The sequence below is a fragment of the Sus scrofa genome, chromosome 2, assembly GCF_000003025.6.
Source record: "Sus scrofa isolate TJ Tabasco breed Duroc chromosome 2, Sscrofa11.1, whole genome shotgun sequence".
NCBI classification, from domain to species: domain Eukaryota; kingdom Metazoa; phylum Chordata; class Mammalia; order Artiodactyla; family Suidae; genus Sus; species Sus scrofa.
Window position 1 is genome coordinate 42917821 of NC_010444.4, and position 22089 is coordinate 42939909.

At 35.1% G+C, this 22089-nt stretch overlaps 1 protein-coding gene across 50 annotated transcripts in view; it reads left to right on the forward strand.

Moving 5' to 3' along the window:
* The window catches only part of SOX6 (SRY-box 6), a 621434-nt gene that overhangs the window by 470430 nt on the left and 128915 nt on the right, over positions 1-22089 (forward strand). For 26 of the 50 annotated variants that reach the window (XM_021085342.1, XM_021085322.1, XM_021085335.1 and 23 more), the window contains one exon: positions 15647-15770. In XM_021085342.1, the coding sequence (XP_020941001.1) occupies positions 15647-15770 (124 nt within the window). The remainder of the gene's footprint in view (positions 1-15646; positions 15771-22089) is intronic. The other 24 variants (XM_021085354.1, XM_021085350.1, XM_021085366.1 and 21 more) reach the window with 1 other exon arrangement.

Below are 22089 nucleotides of genomic sequence, written 5' to 3' on the forward strand. Positions count from 1 at the left end.
AGACAGCTAGAGCTTTGTGCCTTGTCTAGTTTCTGCGTTTTAAGAGCTTGTTCTGTGTAGCAGAAATAATACAATAAATGGGTTTAACCACATTTGTCTCAGCTAGACAGTCTGCTTTGTCAGAGATTGCTGGTACAACATAAACAAATTATGTGTTTGTAGTGCTTTTCAATGAAAGCCTATCTAACAGAGCTGAGATTGTGTTTCAGCAGCTGTAGATTTAATCTCCTACCTGTCAGTTAAAACAGGCATTTCCTGAGCCAGATAAGGACTGGTTGTAGAGGAGGGAAGTAGTCACAGCTGGACAAAGACCTATTGTTATTGGCTAATAATTTCTATGTAGATTCAAATCCTTATTCTACCGTCGAAACTACAATCATATTGCAGTTTTAAAGGAGCTAACCTGACCTTTCGTATTGTTAAATTAAGAAGAGTTAAAGAGAATCAATGCTGAGTTTTATGTCATTCATATTTGGGAACTCTCATGTAGAACTAAAAATAAATGTCCATAGCTGTGGTCATCATGATTGTATATCGTCGTGGATATGGTAATAGGGTTATGGAAAATGCTTGCTCACAAATTTATAACTACATTTTTAGGAATTCATGTTATAACACTAAAGTCAAAAATTAAATCTATGGATAAGTACTTTACCATGTGACTCATGTATCATGGGATGTCTTTTGTTCTTTTTTTTCTTTATTTTTTTGTGGGGTTTTGGCAGTGGGGGGGGGGTAGGGGTGGTGGTGGTGGTGGTTTCCATTTCTGTCTTTGTTTCATTTTCTTACCCATAAGAATTTGTAATTTTTAAGTTGAGCTATCTTAAAATTGGTCAAGTTGGTCTGGAGAAAATGTCTATCTCTATATTCAATTAAATTCTTATAATATTATTCTGCGTTGCCAAGTCATGAATGATTAACAGTAGGGCACACCCATAGATTGGTCCTTGCATTTATATTAAATTGGTCAGCAACATAATTCACAGCTTTTCAATTTTCAGTTTAAATTTTAATTTAAAGTAGTTCATGAGTTCTCAAATTAAAAAATGAATATATGGAACTTTAAATTTTAAATTTTTTCGGCCACACCCACAACATGTGGAAGTTCCCTGGGCCAGGGATAGAATCCAAGCTGGAGCTCAGACCTACACCTTAGCTGGATCCTTAACCCACTGTGCTGGGCTGGGGATTGAACCTAGGCCTCCACAGAGACAAGCTGGATCCTTAACCCACTGTGCCACTGTGGGAACGTCATTCTTTGATAATTAAATTTTAATTCAAGTTCTTATATCAATTTTTATTTTGCAAAATTTTTTTCCTTATATAATTTGATCTTCACAAAATCTTTGTAAGGTTAACTATGACGGGGGGTCAAAACTTATGTTTGCTGAAGTGCAAAGGACAGAGTGGACTGTAATCAAAATTGTGGATATAACTATAGAGAGCATTGCTTTTTTTCTTTTAAAAAATTTTATTGGAGTATAGTTGACTTACAGTGTTATGTTAATTTCAGGTATACAGCAAAGTGAATCACTTATACATATACATATATCCATTCTTTTTCGTATTCTTTTCCCATATAGGTTATTACAGAATAGTGGGCAGATTTTCTTGTGCTATATAGTAGGTTCTTGTTGGTTACCTATTTTGTATATAGGAGTGTGTATCTGTTAATCCCAAACTCCTAATTTATCCCTCCCCCTCACATTTCCCCTTTGGTAACCATAAATTTGATTTCAAATCTATGTCTTTCTGTTTTTTACTGTTATTGAATTATAGTTGATTTATGATGTCATGATAATTTCTGCTGTATAACAAAATAATTCAGTTATATATATACACAGAAACTTTTTTTTTCAGATTCTTTTCCCATATAGAATAGTGGGTAGAGTTCCCTATGCTGTGCAGAAGGTCCCTGTTGACCATTCATTCCACATACCACAGTGTGCATATGCCAATTCCCAACCCCCCGATTCATCCCTCCCTTGCCGGTCCCCTTTGGTAACCGTAAGTTAGTTTTTGAGGTCAAGACAGCACTAATTTTTAAAAAGCCCACAATATCCTTGCTTGCTTGTTGTGTGTTTGCTTCTTCCCTCCTTCTTTATTTTATCTTTTCTTTCATATTTTTTTCCTTTCCTTTCCTTTCCTTTCCTTTCCTTTCCTTTCCTTTCCTTTCCTTTCCTTTCCTTTCCTTTCCTCTTTTTTCTTTTCTTAGCATCTTGTGATTAGGACATACCTGTCTTAATACTACTTTTGGATTTTTTGGTGGTACAGAAGATTGGCTAAGATTTTATATTGTTTCTACATTTAAGTCTAAGAATTACAATGCTCCTGTATTTCCTTATGTGCCCACCATTAAGAATTATCATCAAAGCGTATATAATACTGTTTTAGATGGAGTAAAGTAAAAAACTGATATATTAAAATTGAGGACAAAAGAATACTAGACTTTCTTGTTAGGATTTCTTTATTTTAGGAACATGTGAAAAATTCAATCTATTCATTTTCCATTTTGAATTCTGGTTTTTTTTTGTTTGTTTGTTTGTTTGTTTTTTCTATTGACCTGAGTGGATCACTTTGTTTCATTATGCGCTTGAGTTTCTATTCCTTTTCAGCTGTGATTGCATGAGTTATTCCAAATCACATTTAAATAATGCTGTTGGCCGGCCTATTGTTCTTTGTAACAGCAAAGAATATTATTTAAGGTGAATTGCTGCAGCATCTGACTCTATATTGTAAATTTTATTTCATCTGGCAAATATCACATTATTTTCAACTAACCCCCCAAAAAAAATTGCAAGAGAAGTTTAATTTAACCAATGTTTTGAGCCAGTTTGTATATATTAAATTTTCTACTCTTCTGAGCTTTACTAACAGTTGATTTTTTTTTTTCCTCATAGAAAAGTTGACAGGTAGCTTGAATTATTTTAAATATTCTTCCCACACAGAGACTGAATTAAGGATTTACATTTTTAGTTTTTGTCAGTAAGCTGCTCAGCTGCTTAAAATTTTATTCAAACATAATAATTGGGGAGATGAATTACAGTGATATAGCAATAGCCACTTAGACATTAATTTCTTATACTCTTTTCTCCACTATAGGCATAAAAAGTACAAGTGTTTGAAAATGATAGGCTTCTTGTCACTTATGAAATCACCGGACAGGTCTATTTTAGTCAGCCAGTTAATCAATCAGTCAGATAATTACTTTTTGCCTTTCATATTTGGAGGCACTGTCCTGGTAGCATATTAAGAATCTATCTGTGGAGTTCTCATCATGGTGCAGAGGAAATGAACCCAGCTAATATCCATAGCACACGGGCTCAATCCCTGGCCTCACTCAGTGGGTTAAGGATCTGGCATTGCCATGAGCTGTGGTGTAGGTCGCAGACATGGCTTGGATTCTGCGTTGCTATGGCTGTGGCATAGGTTGGCAGCTGCAGCTCCAATTCAACCCCTAGCCTGGGAACCTCCATGTGCTGTGGGTGTGGCCCTAAAAAGACCAAAAAAAAAAAAAAAAAAAAAAAAAGGAATCTATCTGCAAGATGTTTTCATTCTGCTTGAGCAGATGGAGAAATTCCACTGTTACCTCCACTTTTGGACTATTGAAATAGTTTCTAAATTGGTCTCTCTGGTTTCATTCTTAGTATTCCTCACAGCAACCAGAGTGATCTTCATAAACTTGTATCACACCTCATGCAACTTTAGGTCATTTAACCCTGATTCAGAGAATCCTTTCTTGACCACCCCTGTCCACAGTAGTCCTCTCTACTCCCTAACCACCACCTCGGGCTTCCTACCCTCTACTCCTCGTACTGTCTCATTATCTTTATTTTTCTTCATAGCATCCATTATCAACTGGCATTTGTTATATTTAATATATTTGTCATGGGTATGTGTATACACACACACACATGTATATATACATATATACATGTATATACATTCATTTGTATGTTGTCTGTCTTCCCTAGGAGATAATGTGTACTGCTCTGTCCCCAGTGCCTAAAATAATGTCAAATATTGAACTGAAAACCATGAAATAATTCAGCATAGTATATGCAGTGTAAATTTTGACGAACGGAAGGAAATATGTATTTGGGGAATTTTCATAGAGGAGTTTGAACTGAATCTTGAAGGGTAGGTCAGGTTTGGGACAGCAAAGAGGAAAGGAATGTTCATTCCATAGGGTAAGTAAGAAGAGTGTCATGCACAGAAACCTAGAAGCTATTGAAAAAAAGGTAGAGAGATGGTAAAAGGTATTTGAGAGATAGATTAAGAATATCTTGTGGAGTGATTTCAATACCAGACCAGGCAAAGGAATTTGGACCTTACCTTCTTTAATAGGAACATTTCTTTATTGTATCTAAATTTTTAAAAAATAAACATAGTACCAAGTAAAATATAAAAAGAAAGAAAATTGCTCTTTTTGAATCAACATGTTAGCTTATCCTTATATGAGTTTCAGTGTTGACATAACTTGTACATTTAGTTGGGGTGGTAGATGTAGAATTGTGTTTGTGGGTATATGTGAAAGAGTGTGTATATGTGTCTAAGTGTGCATGCTGCGGCTGGGGCAGCAGTTGTAGGTTACATAAAGTTGCATGTGTTAACTTTTTGCTCTAAAAAGAGTATGATAAAGAGTAAAAACCTGAAGGCTGTTTGCTTTGTGACTGTAGTCACTGTTTATGCCTTTACCTGGTGTTTATCTGTAACAAAGATCATCTCACTATACCTCTCTTCACACTGCCCCCCACCCCGAACCTATAGAGGTACTGTCTCCCATTGGTATTTCCAGGGAGGTTATCTTGCCATGGCTGGGCCCCAGGTATCAATAGCTTAGACATCTTATTTATGTTCTGTTCAGAGTTCTCACAGTTATGTTTCTCAGCCCTTCTAGCTTGACACTGTTTCTGCATTTCCATTCCAAACCCTCAGTGCAAAATGCTGTAGAATTTGGTTGTGATGATCGTTGTACACTTACAAATGTAATAAAATTAATTAATTTAAAAAAAAAACTGTTTCTGTTCTCCATGATAGGTGATGCTTAAATGTTTTTATGTCATTCATTCTGTATTACATAACCAGCTGACTGTGATAAACATTATTTTTTTATTAATATTTTGGAAAACTGTATTCCTGGCTCTTCTGATGAGAACAGCTTATCAGTTCTGTCAGTAAGAATTATAACTGATGATGATGAAAATATTAAAGAAGCATAGAGGCATCTCTAAATTATACTGTAGAAGAATTTCAACAGATGTACTAGGAGAGATTTGTCATTAAAAATATATTAAAATAAATAAATAAGATCAATTTTTGTATTTTCTTACCAACTAGTGGACTTCAAAGTCAGATTATGGCATGCCAAAAGAAAAGATCACTATAAGGAACTATGTTTGGAGTAGAGGTATTATTTCTGTTGCCTTGATTTAAGGATTGCAAATGATAAAAGGACTTGTAATTAATTCAAAAGATTTAAAAATTATTTACTTTTTAAATAACAGAGAATGAAAGTTCTTTAATGCATTTATATTGCAAATATTTATTAGGTCCTACTCTGTGCAAGAGAGGGACTTTTACTAAGATGCAAAGCCCCTGCTTTTAAGTTTCTTGTGCAAAATTTTAACGAAACTTGTAGCGTAGGATGTAGACCTGCAATTTCTGGAAGAAGAATTTAATAATTGAGCTCTGGTTATTGCTAACAGAATAAGGTTGTGTAAGATACTTCAGGGTAAAAGCCAAATTGCCTTCATTAAAGGTCAAAAGTTTATGGAAGGTTTCTATCTGAATTTGGTTGTTACAAAAAAGGAATGCCACATTCTTCACAAATGTTACCATATTTATGTGGCGTTTATACAGAGTTTTAAAAAATTAATTTCCATCTTGGCAAAACACTTTGATCATTGTGTATTTAATGGGGTTTCCATTTGAGAACAACAATCATTAGTCTCTAATATGTTTCATACTTCTGTGGAAATAAGACAGGGTGGAATAAGAAACATTCATCTTCACTAGTCTTTGGAAATATCTAAAGTAATTGACTAGCTCAGTCTTCTGTGATGGCCTGGTGACCACTAACTGTGACTATTTGCATAATAGTCAACTCTTCACTTCTGTAGTGATAACTGTTTGTATCTGATTAAAATTAAGACTGTTTTAGTTCTCTTGACTTTTCCAGAAGTTGCAAAAATTGAGATTTGCTGTTCTGCTTTAACCAAACAAATGCACACATGGGGATAACAATATGCTGAGTTTATGCAGATTTTACAGCACGAATCTGAATAAAATACCCACTAATAGATCCTTAAGGAGTAATAAACACACATGAATTTTCCTTAGTTGCACTTTAAAGTAATTTTAACATACTACTATACCTTAACAATAATATTTAATTGACAAGATTATGCATTTGTTTGGATCGAAAAGGTGGTACATATCTAATTCCAAATGAATCATAAATTTTACTTTTGCATAACATGTTTTATTAATTTCTTTATGGACACGATATTCTACTTCCCTCCTGGTGAGAGTTTCTTAAAACATAGTAAGATAATTTAAACACATTTAATTAACATTTATCATCTATTTTATAAAGTAATCTGACTTTTGTCCTCATAAATACTCTCAAAATTTTTCTTGGTTATAGACCATACATAGGAAGACTATGGAAAGATACCTAATGGAATTTTTGTTGTAATTTATTTTCCTTTTAAAGCAAATCTTTCCCTTCTCTGTTGACCCTATTCCAAAGCAAGCCGACAGACTGGATGGTTTATACTACTATGTAAGTGAAAACAGACTTTACACTGCTACCTGATAAAATAAAGCTATGGACTTCTCTAAGGCATCTCTATATTCCTAGTGCTCAGCATAGTACCTGGCAGGTAGTGCTAGGTGCTCAGTAAAGGGCTGTTGAATAGTTGAATGTATACAGGCACTACTAACTTCCCTATGGAGTAACATGTTTCTTGGAAGCCTAAGAAGTCATTTTATATGTGTGGAGCTCTTTATTTCAAGGAGTAAGGGGACAAATAAGTAAGAGATACTAGGGATCGTGATTAATTAGTACTAAATCTGTGTTCTTTGAAAATTCAGTATTTAAACAGAGCATGTACAAATGAATGAGGGTATAGAGTAATGATGTTTGACTACTGATGATCCTGGTAGATTAATGAGGTATTTTCCCATTTTAGAAAGTACAAATAGCACAGAGTGTATACAGTATGCTGTGAATATAAAAAGGTGTTAACACAAAGGCTAGGATTGGTTTTTTCAGGACTATTAACATTTCTCTCTGAATATATACCTAAAGAAGATTTTTTAACACATGTGCTATTGACCTGATAAATGGAGTCATTGTACTCTTACTTTCAATGATCATTTCTCTCCTGTGTAACCAAGGAAGGGAGCTGGAAAGTGCTGGATTGTGAAGTGGATTTGAAATAGCCATCTTAAAGACCAACCCAATGAAAGAGTTGCTTAGTCTGTATGTCTTACTCTTGGTAGTGAGGGTATGCACAAGATGTATCTTCTCCATTTTTTCCTATGAATGTTTTAGATATTTTATTAGATATACTTAATTTGGAAATTAGTAAAGGCAAGTACACTACTGAAACTATTTTTCATTTTTTCCTTAATTTTTAAGTATAATACATGTACAGAAAATGCATATTACAAGTGTAAAGTTAGCTTTTCATTAATATTCAGATTAAACATATGACTTCGAAAGACCAAAGTTTTTAAAAAGGATGGCTTTAAACTATAATATCTTGAGTTTGTTCTACCTTTTTCAGATTTTTTTCCTTGCCCTTTTGTGAAGATTTAAGAGTGGCAGCAGTAGTCTGCAAAATTTTAGGAAGAAACTGCATCATATTAACAATAGTAACAAAGTGTTTTGTGTATTATCCTTGTGGGAGTTAGAGAGAGAACATCTTGCCTTCAATAAACAAACAAATAAAAACAAATGAAGTAGGATCCTTGCCTCACACTATCTGTGCAACAATTATCCATTGGATGTTGGTGGAAAACATCTGGAAAGATGGGATTCTTTTCTCAAATACTGTAGAAAATTTGTGTCCCAGAATTGCTCCTGATAAAATTTCGGTTTGATTATTTTCCTGCTAGAGCTAGTTGAATTCTCTACAAGCAAGAATTTGCGATCCTTCATTAGCTGTAATAGCCAGAGAGTTGCTAAATAAGACAAATGAAAAGCAAACAAAGTGATATCCAGATTTATTTAGAAGTCATTCTTAAATTCTCTTCTAGAATGAGAGAAGCTATAGCTCTATCTAAAGTTCTACCTTTTGCAGTTGCGTTAACACTACTACCCTATGGAAATTAGTGCTCAGAAAACCAGTTCTTAGGTCCTAGATGGTTCTCACATTGATTAGTTGACACAAAATGCCTGCTATATTCTTAGCCCTGTGATAAGAGCAGTGTGGCATATAAAAACATAAATGTCACAGGCCATTCAGGACACTCAGCTTACTAGGTAAGAGATGATAGTGAATTAAAACAATAAGTAGTCAGGTTGGCCATCTATAGTACAAGGCTCCTTTGTGTACTTCAAACTATGGTCAACCGAAAGAAGTTCAGTATTCAACAGGGCAAAGCAGAGTCTTAACATTTTAGGCAAAAAAAAAAAAAAAAAAAAAAAAATGAAACTAAAGGGTTTGTGTTAAGGCACTAATTTATCCTATTAAATGAGATCCTTTCCCTCTTAACTCTCCAGAATTAACTGAGATTTGGCATGCATTTTTTTGGCAGTAAGACGATACCTCCATGACCTTGAAGGCTTTTCATATAAAGTTCTGAGGACTTTATTTCTACCACTCTCAACACTGCAGCTTTTATAGTGGTAACACTTTATGCAAATGACTCAGCTATTCTTCACAATAAGGAATATGACCTTTAAGGAAATCCCACCATCACCACCACCCCAACCCCAACCCCAACCTTTTCTGTCTGTGTGTATGCCCTGCCTTTCCCTCTCAAGTTGCTCTTTCTCTTTCTGTATTTTCTGTTTTTCCATCTCTCTATCATGATTTACAAATGTTGGAAACATTCCTTCTAACAGATTAAAGAAGCTTTATCCAATTAAATCACCCAAGGAATGATTTTCTAGAAATAGGGCATTAAAAAGATCTTTACTTGCTCACTGTTTTTAACTCAGTAATAGACATTAATATGTTCATGACTTTTGATACAAATACTTATTTCCTATTACTAAGAAAAGTTAAATAATCCTCATGAAAGAGAAAATGAGGCCCCCTGAGTGTCACTCTGTTTGCATATTAGCACGTAGCCAGGTCTCTGCCAAGTTGCTCTCTGACTGACTGCTGCAGATGCTCTTTCTCAAGTATTCTGAATCATATCTTTAGTGCAAGTCTTCAGGGACAAACAATAGCACCTGTTCCTCACAAGATATCAGGCCAGTTAGCCCATTCATGTATCTTTAATGAAGCTCTGGGGCAGATGGCAAAAAATGGCATCATCAACAACTTAGCACAGAGAAAACAAAGGGCATAAGTGTTGAAGCAACAATGCTGTTTACGAATAGAAAGAGACAGAACCTAAGTGTTTCACATGCATCTGCTGCTGTCTTGATTGTCTGAAAGATGTGAGGAACACGCTAGCAATTAAAATTTCTGGGCATATAGCCTATTTGATCAAGAATGTGTTCCCCACCCTCTACAAAAGGGAAATACTTTGGTCTGGGATTGTGGAAGCTTAGAATTAATGGACAGTTGTGCTTTGGGGGATACAGTTTGTTTCTTTCTTGATGCACTGACTAGGCTTCTCCTGTGAAGGAGATCCTGGTTTCCTGTTAGTCATTCAAGTTACATACCTAGCCAGTTAGTGCTGACTTCCAGAGCAGTAGAAATAAATGCAGTTTCATACTCAGAGATTGTTTTTTGACCACATTATTTTACTCTCTCTATTAACAAAATCAGTTTTACCTCTACCTATGGGATAATTAAAGTATCTCTGAATTTGTGCTAAGGGAAAACTACACTTTCAAGAAAAAAAAAAAGATGCTATTTGAAATTTTGATAACTTCTTGAGAAAGACATGTGGAGACTGGTCACTCTTTGATGGAGTGAAGGGAATTCTATTATTTCTTATTCTTTAGTAAAATATTTTTGGATGTTTGCCGTTTACAATGTAACTGCCTTTCCTGGCATGTCACCAAATGGGAAAATAGGATGATGGGAAGGAAGAGGATCGTCAGGCTTACATTCTTCAGAGCAGGGTGGGGCTCCTCTGTATCTTCAAAATTCTTTATCTGCCCTAAGCACTGACACACAGTACAGCAAACTAAATTCACAACTTCCATAGAAGGAAAATATTTTGGATGCTTATGTGATTCTTGTGTGGCCCCAAGCTCTCTTTTCTCATCATTCCCTACTACCTCGCCCTTACGTTCATTTTTTTTGTTCCTCTTTCAACCAATAATGTTCTGGTAAGTTAAAAAAAAAAAAAAAGAAAGATATGAAAGGGGAAATTGTTGCTTTAATTCATGACTTCTACTCACATTATTTGCATCGGGTCATACGGGTGAGCTCTGTGTGCAAGATGGTAATCGGGAGTCTTCATAGACCTTCTTTTCCCTTCCTAGTTTTTAAGACAGATAATTTCTTTAAAATGGTATCCCACTGTGAAATCTGAATAAGATTGCTGTATTGAATCAATGTCAGTGTTCTGTTGTGTCATTGTATTATAGTTTTTCAACATCTTACCACTGGGAGAAACTGAATAAAGGATCCATGAGATCTTTCTGTATTATTTATTATAACAGAATGTAAATTTACAATTATATTTATAAAACATTCAACAAATTGTTATCACAAAGAATTATATTCCTTACCTCATTTAGGTCTGTTTAACAAAAAAAAGATGACTTTATGAGTAATATAATCTGGTACTTAAAAGTACAGACTTTGATCCTGACATACCTGGCCTTGAATCTTAGCTCCACCACTTTTTAATTAACCAAGATACCTAACCTCTCATGGTTTTGTTTTTATCATTGAATAAATGAGGATAATAACAGTAGGTATCTCATAAAGTTTTGAGGATTAAATGAGATAGAGCATGTAGGTCACCTTCCCAGTGCTCGAGTTACAGGGAGTACTGGAAAATACTAGCTGCTGTGATGATGACAATGATGATGACTTATATAACTAGAGCTAAAAGATGAGCTTTTCATCATCTCTCAGCCTGTATTCTTTCTAACTGGCTGCTAGATATTTCAACTTGTCTTTAATGAAGGGCGTTTTGAATTTTCACATCATTATTTCACTTCAAATAAGAGCAATTTTATCATTTGAAGCTAAATGATCATTGCTAATGAATTAATTGGAATTAGATTCGAGGGTACAATATTAGAGAGAAGGAAAAGACTAAAACTGAGCGGCATAATATCCATACTCCCAGTCACCTCCAGAGACACAACTGTGAAATATAAAAATATTTTCAGGGAGCTCCCATTGTGGCTCAGTGGTAATGAACCGGTCTAGTATCCATGAGGATGTTGGTTCGATTGCTGGCCTCGGGTTAAGTATCCGGCGTTGCCGTGAGCTGTAGTGTAGGTTAGATATCACATTGCTATGGCTGTGGTCGTCAGCTGCAGCTACGATTCCCCCCCTAACCTGGGAACTTCTATGTGCTGCCCCTGCGGCCCTGCATACACACACACACACACACACACACACACACACACACACAACACACACACACACACACATATAATATATTTATTATATTATGTATATAATATATAAATTATTTATATTTATAGTTTTTTTTTTTCAGTTGTAGCCCTCCAGATTTTCTCTATCCAAAGGGTACACACACATGATTTTTCTCTTTTCTATCACTGATACCCATGTGACAGGATGATTAGCAGTTCTGTATTCTAAAGCTCTGACATAGGCAGTGTGACCTTAGGCATGTATCTTTCACCTTCTCTAGCTACCTGTTTTCCTAGGTATAAATTGTGAGGTTTGAATTGGATTAGTGATTCTCAAAGAATGGTCCCAGAGGTAACTAGCTTTTCCTGGGAACTCATTAAAAAAGTACACTCTCAGGTTTCCACCTCTGATCTACTGATTTGGAAACTCTGAGGGTAGAGTTAAGCAGTTTCTGTTTTCACCAAGCTCTTTGGTTGATTTGGAAGCCCACTACAGTTTGAGAATCACTGCTCTGGATTAACTTTTAGCCTAACTTTTGATGGACTCAGCCTTCAGAGTTTCTGATTCATAGGTCTTGGATAGAGTCTGATAATTTGCCTTTTGAAAGGTCTCAGGTCAGGTGCCACACTTAAAGAACTACTAGGTTAGATAAACTCCAAGCTCCATTTTGACTCTATGATTCGTCTTTATCGTTGCTTTCACAATGCCTTCTTCCCCCTCTTTATTTACTTTGTCCCCCAATCTATTGAAACTGCCTCTTAGCTGTAGTTAGCATTGAAACATTCTAAAATTTCTTACCTTGAAGAGGATGATATACAGAAAGGAACTTGCCTAAATTCTTATAGTTTATGTTAATTTGAAACACCTACAGCCCTACAGCATTAAAAACGACCTTAGGTGGTTTACTTAGTTATCTCATATACATGGCTGGTTACAAAGGAAATATCCTCGGGTACCAAGATTCAGTAATTAAAGTCTGATACCTAATTTCCATTGATACCCTTATGTTGTGCCATGATCTGAAGAGCTTGGGCACCTATGTAAAAATAAAATTATGTTTCCATTTTAAAATTCTGTTTTGTGAATTTCAGTAAAGATCCCAAATTACATCTTCAAATGAGCCTTACAATCCCATCTTCTTTTTCTTGGTTTTCTAGATATTTGGGGTGGGATAGTGCTCTGTGAGGCATGATGTCTGCTAAGAACAAACAAGCCTCTGCCTGCAAAACTGAATAATTTAGTTGGCTCATGTTTTCTTTTTGAAGTAGAATGATAGGTTAAGATTCACTGTTTCTTGTTTTATCAGTAATTTGATAATTTTCTAGTACTGAATATGCAAACTATATAAGAAAAAAACAAGGATCTAACATTTACTGAGTGCCTATTATAGCCCAGTCATTGTGCCACAAGTGTTACTTTTCTTGTCTATTTAATCCTCACAACAACCATGTAGTGTCATTAGCTTTGGTTTTTACATGATGATATAGATTTGGAAAGGTTAAGTAACTGTTCAAGATGATACAGCCAAGGAAATGGAAGGATGTAGATTTAAGTTCGGATTCATTTGACAACAAAGCCTTTGCAGGCATAGTAAATTCTGAATAAATAAGTGTTGAATGCAAAGGAATGACTATATGACATTATCTTCCTAATGTTGACTTTTAAACGAACTTGGAGTTATAGTTGAAAAAGACTCTATAGGTCATTATCTAATCAGAGTTTTATGGTTATGCATATCCTTTCAAGTATCTCTAACGTATGAATATACAGTCTTTCCTTGGCCATCTCTATCTAGGGAAGTGGCACACACGATCTCTCTAATCACAGGGACTTTTGAATAACTCATTATTAGAAAAGTCTTCTTTGCATTCAGTTTCCCTAAAAATCTCTTTTTTGGGGGCCTAGTTCTGCCCTTTGTAACTGCTCAGGCTTAATCTGGTCCCTCTTCCATACATCATGCTTTCAAATGTTTGAGCATAGCCATATGTCTTCTCTTTCCCAAGTAAAATAGCCCCCATTTTTTCAGCTACTTCTCAAGATCCATAACACATATTAATAACAACTCAATAAATGGTTGTAAAATGAAAGAAGGAAAAAATAAAGTTGATACCTAGACTCCTTATTTTCTTGTTTCCTTTCTTTAGAATGTGAAGCAACTGTGCTATGTTCTGGGTACATGCTAGGACTGTATTTCTAGAAATACTGAAGTGATTTCCTTTGGTATATTCTTGTGATGAACAATCATCACCTACAAAAAACTCTATGTTTTATTTTCTGTCATAGAACGGTGCCCTTATCTTTGACATCTCAGATTTGCATCAGGTCACAACAAGCTGGAGTTGAACAGCAAAGCTAGTGCTTTTTCGGGCTTAAAGGCAAGACCTGGGCACTAGGGGATCAGCTCCAATTTAAGCAGGCTAAGTTTGTACTCTAATGTTCAAAACTTGGGCTTACCTCAGCTAAAATGGAAGAAATAGTTGCCCAAAGCTAGTTTCTTTCACGCCCCACTGGCAAGGTAGTAATTGCACAAAGACCTTTTTATTATAAGTTGATTTTCCTGAGAAATGAATTCAGAAAAATACTGTAAAGTGTTTATTTTTTGCTTGCCCTTTATTAACCCACATCTTAGGGCTTTCCCTAGAGAGAAACTGTTGGTAAATGAAACCACCTAGACCTACACAGGAGCGTTTTTGCGCTGTGTCCCTGGCTGTGGAAGGAACAGGGACAGGACAAGGCAAGTTGGTGCTATTTAAACAGGGTCATCAGCCAGTATACGGAATTTTGCCTAAAGAGAAGATTTAGAAATTTAAACAGGGGAAGGGTTTGGGGTTGGAAGAATGACTGGTAAAGGTTTGTATCTTAAACAGGATATAATGCAGCTCTTTTATACTAGTAAGGAGGCCAGAGACCCAATTTGAACTTAAAGATCATTTCTGTTAGTACACCCTAGTTTTGATATTTAAGTAACAAAAGTCCCAAAGTTTAATTGATAAAAGCATGCCTCAGAAGCCAGTACAAAACTGTCCTATGATGCTTTTCTGGAATCAGGGCAGCACACATAGAATAAAGGAGGGAGCTAGGAAATTAAAATGTGATTTTCACAGGCATGATTCTGTCATAGTTCTTATTTTCTTTATGTGGAATACAAATGCTGATATAGAGTGAACATTTTCTATTTTGCATTTTTGTGCTCTTTGATACATTTATTGAGGTCAAATGAAATTTGATATAGTAGAATTTATTATGAAATGTTCTCTGAATACAACTCCATAATTACTGAGTTACATGGTAGTGCATAAAGCTGTAAAACTGCTTAGCCAGACAAGCAATTTATATGTTACATCGAGGTGTGTACGGCAAAGAATATTAGTTTAATTGGGAGCCAAGATGTAGTAGCCTTAAATCTGAAGAGCTATATGTTTAACATAATGTAGCAAGGCTTTGAAATAAGATACCTAAACTGGGGAGCTACAGCTTTTGGAATATATAACAATTAGACATTACTTTCTGACCAAAGATACTAAATACGCTTTTCAAAATAAAGCACAGAATGCAAAGCAGGTGAAAGGGCAAAACCTTTCAACACTGCACAGTGACAGAAGCAAACTTATTTCTTCTAGTTCTTTGTTACAGAAAAAAGAAAGAAAGAAAGAAAGAAAAAGAAAGAGGGAAAAAAAGAAAAAAAAAAAGTCAAGATACAAGTAAACCATTAACTATAATTCAGTGGAAACAGGGGTGAGGCAAATTCATCATGAGGTTATGTCCTTGGTTTACTAATAGAATCTGAAAGGGATTTGGTGAATTTTGCCTGAATTTTCTCAGGAAGCAGATTTGGAGTGAGGTTAGAAGTGGGTGGCTGTTTGGGTACTAGCACACCCACCAGGAGTGAAAAAACAAATACTTCTTGGCATACATTTGCTCTGTCTGATCATAGGCTCTCTTCTGTTTAGCAGGTTCAGGGTCACATGCCTCCGCTCATGATCCCAATTTTTCCACATGACCAGCGGACCCTGGCAGCAGCTGCTGCTGCCCAACAGGGATTCCTCTTCCCCCCTGGAATAACATACAAACCAGGTAAGTAGAAAGGGATTTAACATTCTTTTGGGAAGGCTCAGACCCACATGTTATGCTCAGTAGTCACAACAAACATAGACGCATGTGAAGGAACTATGAATAAAAAGATCATAAAAACTTATTTTAAGGTAAAATTAGAATAGTGAAGGGGGCATGTTAATAAACTAATTGATTCCTAGAAACTTTTACTTTCACTTCTTCCACTAGAGTTTGTTCTGAATTCACAGATGAAATGCTCCTTTCCCTCGGGACTACAGATTTTTGTCAGCTCTCTCTCATATCTTTGCTGTGAATAATTGTCTTTGGTTAAAAATACTCTTCTCCGCCTGAGCACTTTTATACTCTAGGAGAGTGGTCACATACAGTAGAAAATGCTGTTATTGTTTGTTGTCTTATTTCTCTTGAAAGGAAAGTTAAAACTGTACTGATTTAATTAGCTTATTAATAGGTAAAGTTCTTTTTGATTTTAGTTTAAATAATGAAGCATTTAGTTGTCTTTTCTTATTCATCTTTGAACCTCAAAATACAAGTCACATAACCTTGCAGTGAAATATGTTTTGAGATGACTGAGCAAGTGTTATGATTTTTCTTTATTCCTCTGAGTTTACTGGACTCCTGGGGAATTCAATTAGGGGCATAATGGTTTGAAGCTTCTTTCAGAGCATCCTTGTAAACAGGGTTTTAAATGTTTAAAGATATGTTGCCAAAGGAATCCAGTGTAAGAAGATAGTCAAGTAAATAAAAGTCAACCTTAATTTCATTTGTGCATTCTTTGTAAGTGACCTCAGCTCAGAAGTAGTGACCTTGTTCTACTCATTAATAATTTCTGTGTCAAGTTCTTTTTTAACATATTAACCTGATTATATTAACCACACAATCTGAGTGCAACAAATCTGCATGCAGCAGTTTCTTTGCGTATGGGTTTAGAAAGTGAATAAAGGTATTTTAATATGTTTAAGCAATAATGAAGTATAAGTCACTTTACTAAAATTCTCTGTAAGGAAACTTACTAAATAGCATAAAAACAAACCTCGTGGGTTTTAACATCTATTTTAATTGCTTTTAGCCATCAATTGATCTTACGCATTTGGTAGAGAACTCCCTTTTTTTTGGTGAGGAAAGGTAAGATGGCTGTGTCAAAGCTCAAATGATTCAAGGAATAGAGATATTAAAGGATTGGTTAATTTAAGGATTGACTTTAAAAATTCCTTAGATATAACTCAGTCAAACCTATTATTACTAAGGGTTTTTGGATACCTGAGTGAAAGAAAATTGTGTTATTCAAATTGTTAAAAATTTATTTTTCTAGAGCAGAATTTTTAGAGAAATTATATTCTGTAAAATTAGTATCCATATCAAGGACATAATTATATTTCATCAGAGAATATCTTTCTGTCATTGCAGTGATCTCTGTCACTATAAGTTGTGATCTCTATAAGTAGTTTTGAACTTTCTTTATCTTGACTTCCTTTGGGATGTTTGCATAAATTATGCTTCCTGGTTCATCCTCAATCTGAGTTGTCATCCCTATACTGTCTTGGAAACCTTTTAAATGAACTATATGTGGAAATTTTCTATTTTATTTCCATGTTTTTAAATGTAAAATTGTCCATACTTCAGATTAGGTTATGGGCTTCATGTTCTACTAGACATAGACATCAACATAGTTGACATGTTATTTAAATTTTTTTAAGATAATAAAACTGTTTTTCATGGGGGAAGATAGTGCTATACAGTCAATGAATTTGGACCATTTTATGAAAATTCTTCTCACGCAGTATCAATGAGATTGCAGCATGTAACTAAGAAGAATCTAGAGATGGGGCAAGAGTGTGCAGAGTAGTGAGCTACCTCCACTGAACACCATCTGTGCAGCATAGTGTCCTGGGGTAGCAGTTATACTTGATTATATTGGCTAAAACCTGTTGGATAGGGAAGGACAATGGATATGGACATGTAGGAAAATTTTTAATCACAAGCAAGACTAGTGACCCCTAAATTATGTCAGAGAATTTAATTAACCAGAACTCTAAATTGTAAAACACTTTGGCTATTGCAAGTTTTATTGTAATAAAAAATTACACTTAAAAGGGATTAAGAAGTTCCCGTCATGGCTCAGTGGTTAACGGATCTGGCTAGTATCCATGAGGGTGCAGGTTGGATCCCTGGCCTCACTCAGTGGGTTAAGGATCCAGCATTGCCGTGAGTCGTGGTGTAGGTTGAAGACGTGGCTCGGATCAGTCATTGCTGTGGCTGTGGTGTAGGCCAGTGGCTACAGCTCCAATTCAACCCCCTAGCCTGGGAACCTCCATATGCCATAGGTGCAGCCCTAAAAACACAAAAAAAGGTGGGGGGGATTAAAATCATATGTATCTGTGCAGTGTTCTTGTCATTAACATGAGTTGGGGGAGGAGAATACTGGTTAAACTGGAATCTGGACAAGGAAAATTGAGCTATGATCATTTCACTTGAAATACATGTGAAACCGTGACTAAATTTTTAGAAAAGTAACTTTGTCACCTATAAAAGCCTTGAAATAGTGGCATAACTTTATAATAATAAGAAGAGCAAGTGCTGCTTTGTTCTTATAAATTACAAATAAATGCCTCTTTTTTGCTCTTTTTTTCACCTTTCCATAACCTGAAACAATTCCATAGTGTTTATGCCTCCAGGTGATTGAATAATTGTCCTGATTTCCAGAAAGTAAGGACCACCTTGGGGTGATATTCACTGTTAAAGTTGACTGAGGCTCCAAAAACTGAGCCTTTAAAATCTGAAATATATTGCCTCTTTGCCTGATGATGAAAATCAATTTTACAAGTGTATCTAATGCCTCTTTAAGAAAATAGATTGTGGTAAAATGTACATAATGTAATATTTATTATTTTAACCATTTGTCAATGTACAACTCAGTGGTATTAATATATTTGCAATTTTGTGTAAAAGTCTATACCCCAGACTTTTAACCATCTCCAACAAAAATTCTGTGGCCATTAAGCAATAATAGCTCTCCTTATCCTCCAACCCTTAACCCCTAGTAACCTCTATTGTACTATCTTTCTCTATAAATTTGCCTATTCTAGGTACTTCACATAAATGGAATCATACAGCATTTTTCCTTCTATGTCTGGCTTATTTCACTAAGCATAATATTTCCAAGGTCCATCCATATCACAGCGCATATCAAAAGTCTGTTCTTTTTTATGGCTGAATAATATCCCATTGAATAATAATATTCAGTTCATTCTTTTTTATGGCTGAATAATATCTGTGTCTATGTATTTGTTTGTTTATCCACTTATCTGTTGATGGTCACTTGGGATGTTTTCCCCTTTTGGCTATTGTGAATAATGCTGCTGTCAACATGGATGTACAATATTTGTTTGTGCCCCTGCTTTCAGTTCTTTTACACATATATGTAGGAGTGGAATTATGGAGTCATATGGTAGTTCTATGTTTAAACTTTTGAGAAGCCACAAACTTTTCCACAGGGGCTACAGCTTTTGCATTCCAACCAGAAATGCAAGAGTGTTCCAGTTTCTTTACATCCTCACCAATACTTATTCTTTTACAATTTATAAAAAAAGAATTATAGCCATCCTAGTAGATGTGAAGTGATATCGCATTGTGGTTTTGGTTCTCATTTCCCTAATGATTAATGATTTTGAGTATATTTTCATGTGTTTCTTAGAAATTTGTGTATCTTCCTTTGAAATATGTCTATTTAAAATACTTTGCCTTTTTTGAGTTGGGTTGTTTGTTTTATCTTTATTGAGTTTCAGGAGTTTTTACATATTCTAAATATTAGTCCTTTATTAGATTTACAAGTTACAAATGTTTTCATTCATTTTATAGATTGTCTTTTCACTTACTTGATAGTATCTTTTGATGCACAAAAGCTTTTAATTTTAACAAAGGCTGATTTATCTATTTTTTCTTTTGTTGCCTGTACTTTTACTGTTTTTTAACTCAATGAATTTTATTATATTTATAGTTGTAGGATGATCATCACAACCCAGTTTTACAGCATTTCCATCCCAAACCCCCAGCCTATCCCTCCCCCTGCTCCCCAACCTCTTCTTTGGTAATCATAAGTTTTTCAATGTCTGTGAGTCAGTATCTGTTCTGTAAAGAAGTTCATTGTATTCTTTTTTTAGATTCCACATATAAGTGATAGCATATGATGTGTGTTTCTCACTGTCTAACTTCGCTTAGCATGATAATTTCTAGGTCCATCCATGTTGCTGCAAATGCTATTATTTCATTCTTTTTATGGCTGAGTAGTATTCCATTGTGTATATGTACAGCATCTTCTTTATCCACTTCTCTGTCAATGGACATTTAGGTTACTTCCATGTCTTGGCTATTGTGTATAGTGCTGCAGTGAACACTGGAGTACATGTGTCTTTTTGAGTCATGGTTTTCTCTGGATAGATGCCCAGGAATGGGATTGCTGGGTCAAATGGTAATTCTATTTTTAGTTTTCCGAGTAATTTCCATGCTGTTTTCCATGGTGGTTGTACCAACTTACATTCCCACCAACAGTGTAAGAGAGTTCCCTTTTCTCCACACCCTCTCCAACACTTATTGTTTGTAGACTTTTGGATAATGGCCATTCTGACTGGTGTAAGGTGGTACCTCATAGTGGTTTTGATTTGCATTTCTCTGATAATTAGTGATGCTGAACATCCTTTCATGTGTTTTTTGGCCATATATATGTCTTCTTTGGAGAATTGTCTGCTTAGGTCTTCTGCCCATTTTTTTGATGGGGTTGTTTGTTTGTTTGTTTATTTGGTATTGAGCTGCAGGAGGTGTTTATATATTTTGGAGATTAATCCCTGTCAGTTGCTTCATTTGCAGATATTTTCACCCATTCTGTGGGTTGTTTAGGCTTTCCTTTGGTGTGCAGAAACTTTCAAGTTTAATTAGATTCCATTTGTTTATGTGTGTTTTTATTGTCATTACTCTTGGAGGTGGATCTGAGAAGATATTGCTGTGGCTTATGTCAGACAGTGTTTGGCCTATGTATTCCTCTAAGAGTTTTATAGTATCTGGGCTAATATTTATGTCTTTAAGCCATTTTGAGTTTAGTTTTATCTATGGTGTTAGGCAGTGTTCTAATTTCATTCTTTTACATGTAGCTCTCCAGTTTTCCCAGAACCACTTATTGAAGGGACTGTCTTTTTTCCATTGTATATTCTTGCCTCCTTTGTCAAAGGTTGGTTGACCATAGGTGCGTGGGTTGAATTCTGGGCTTTCTATTCTGTTCCACTGATCTATATTTCTATCTTTATGCTAGTTCCATATGGTTTTGATGACTGTAGCTTTGTAGTGTAGTCTTAAGTCAGGGAGCCTGATTCTTCCAGCTTCATTTTTCTTTCTCAGCATGTCTTTGGCTATTCTGGGTCTTTTGTGCTTCCAAATAAAGTTTAAAATATTTTGTTCTGGTTCTTTGAAAAATGTCATTGGTAATTTGATAGGGATTGCATTGAATCTGAGATTGCCTTGGGTAGTATCATCATTTTGACAATATTGATTCTTTCAATCCAAGAGTGTGATATATCTTTCCATCTGTTTGTGTCATCTTTGATTTCTTTCATCAGTCTTATAGTTTTCAGAGTACAGGTCTTTTGTCTCTTTGGATAGGTTTATTCCTAGGGTTTTGTTTTGTTTTTTATTTTTTATTTTTTGATGTGATGATAAATGGGATTGTTTCCCTAATTTCTCTTTCTGATCTTTCATTGTTATTATATAGAAATGCAGTTGATTTCTTTGTATTAATTTTGTATCTTGCAACTTTACCAAATTCATTGATGAGCTCTAACAGTTTTCTTGTCTTTAGGATTTTCTAGGTATAGTATAATGTCATCTGCAAACAGTGATAGTTTTACTTGTCCCTCTCCAATTTGGATTCCTTTTATTTCTTTTTCTTCTCTAAATGCCATGGCTAGGACTTTCAAAACTATGTTGAATAGTAGTGGCAAGGGTGGACATCCTTGTCTTGATCCTAATCTTAGTGGGATTTTTTTCAGCTTTTCACCATTGAGAATTGCTTTTACCATTATATCCATGAAATCATTGCCAAATCTGTAGATTTACTCCTATGTTTTCTTCTAAGAGTTTTTAGTTTTGGTACTTAAGTTTGGATCTTTGATACATTCCAGTCAATTTTTACATATTGTGTAAAGTAAGGGTGCAACCTCATTCTTTTGCATGTGGATATCCATTTTTTTTCAGCACTATTTGATGTCTTTTCCACATTGAATGGTCTTGGTTCCTTTATCAAAAAACAATTAACTATACTCATAAGGTTTATTTA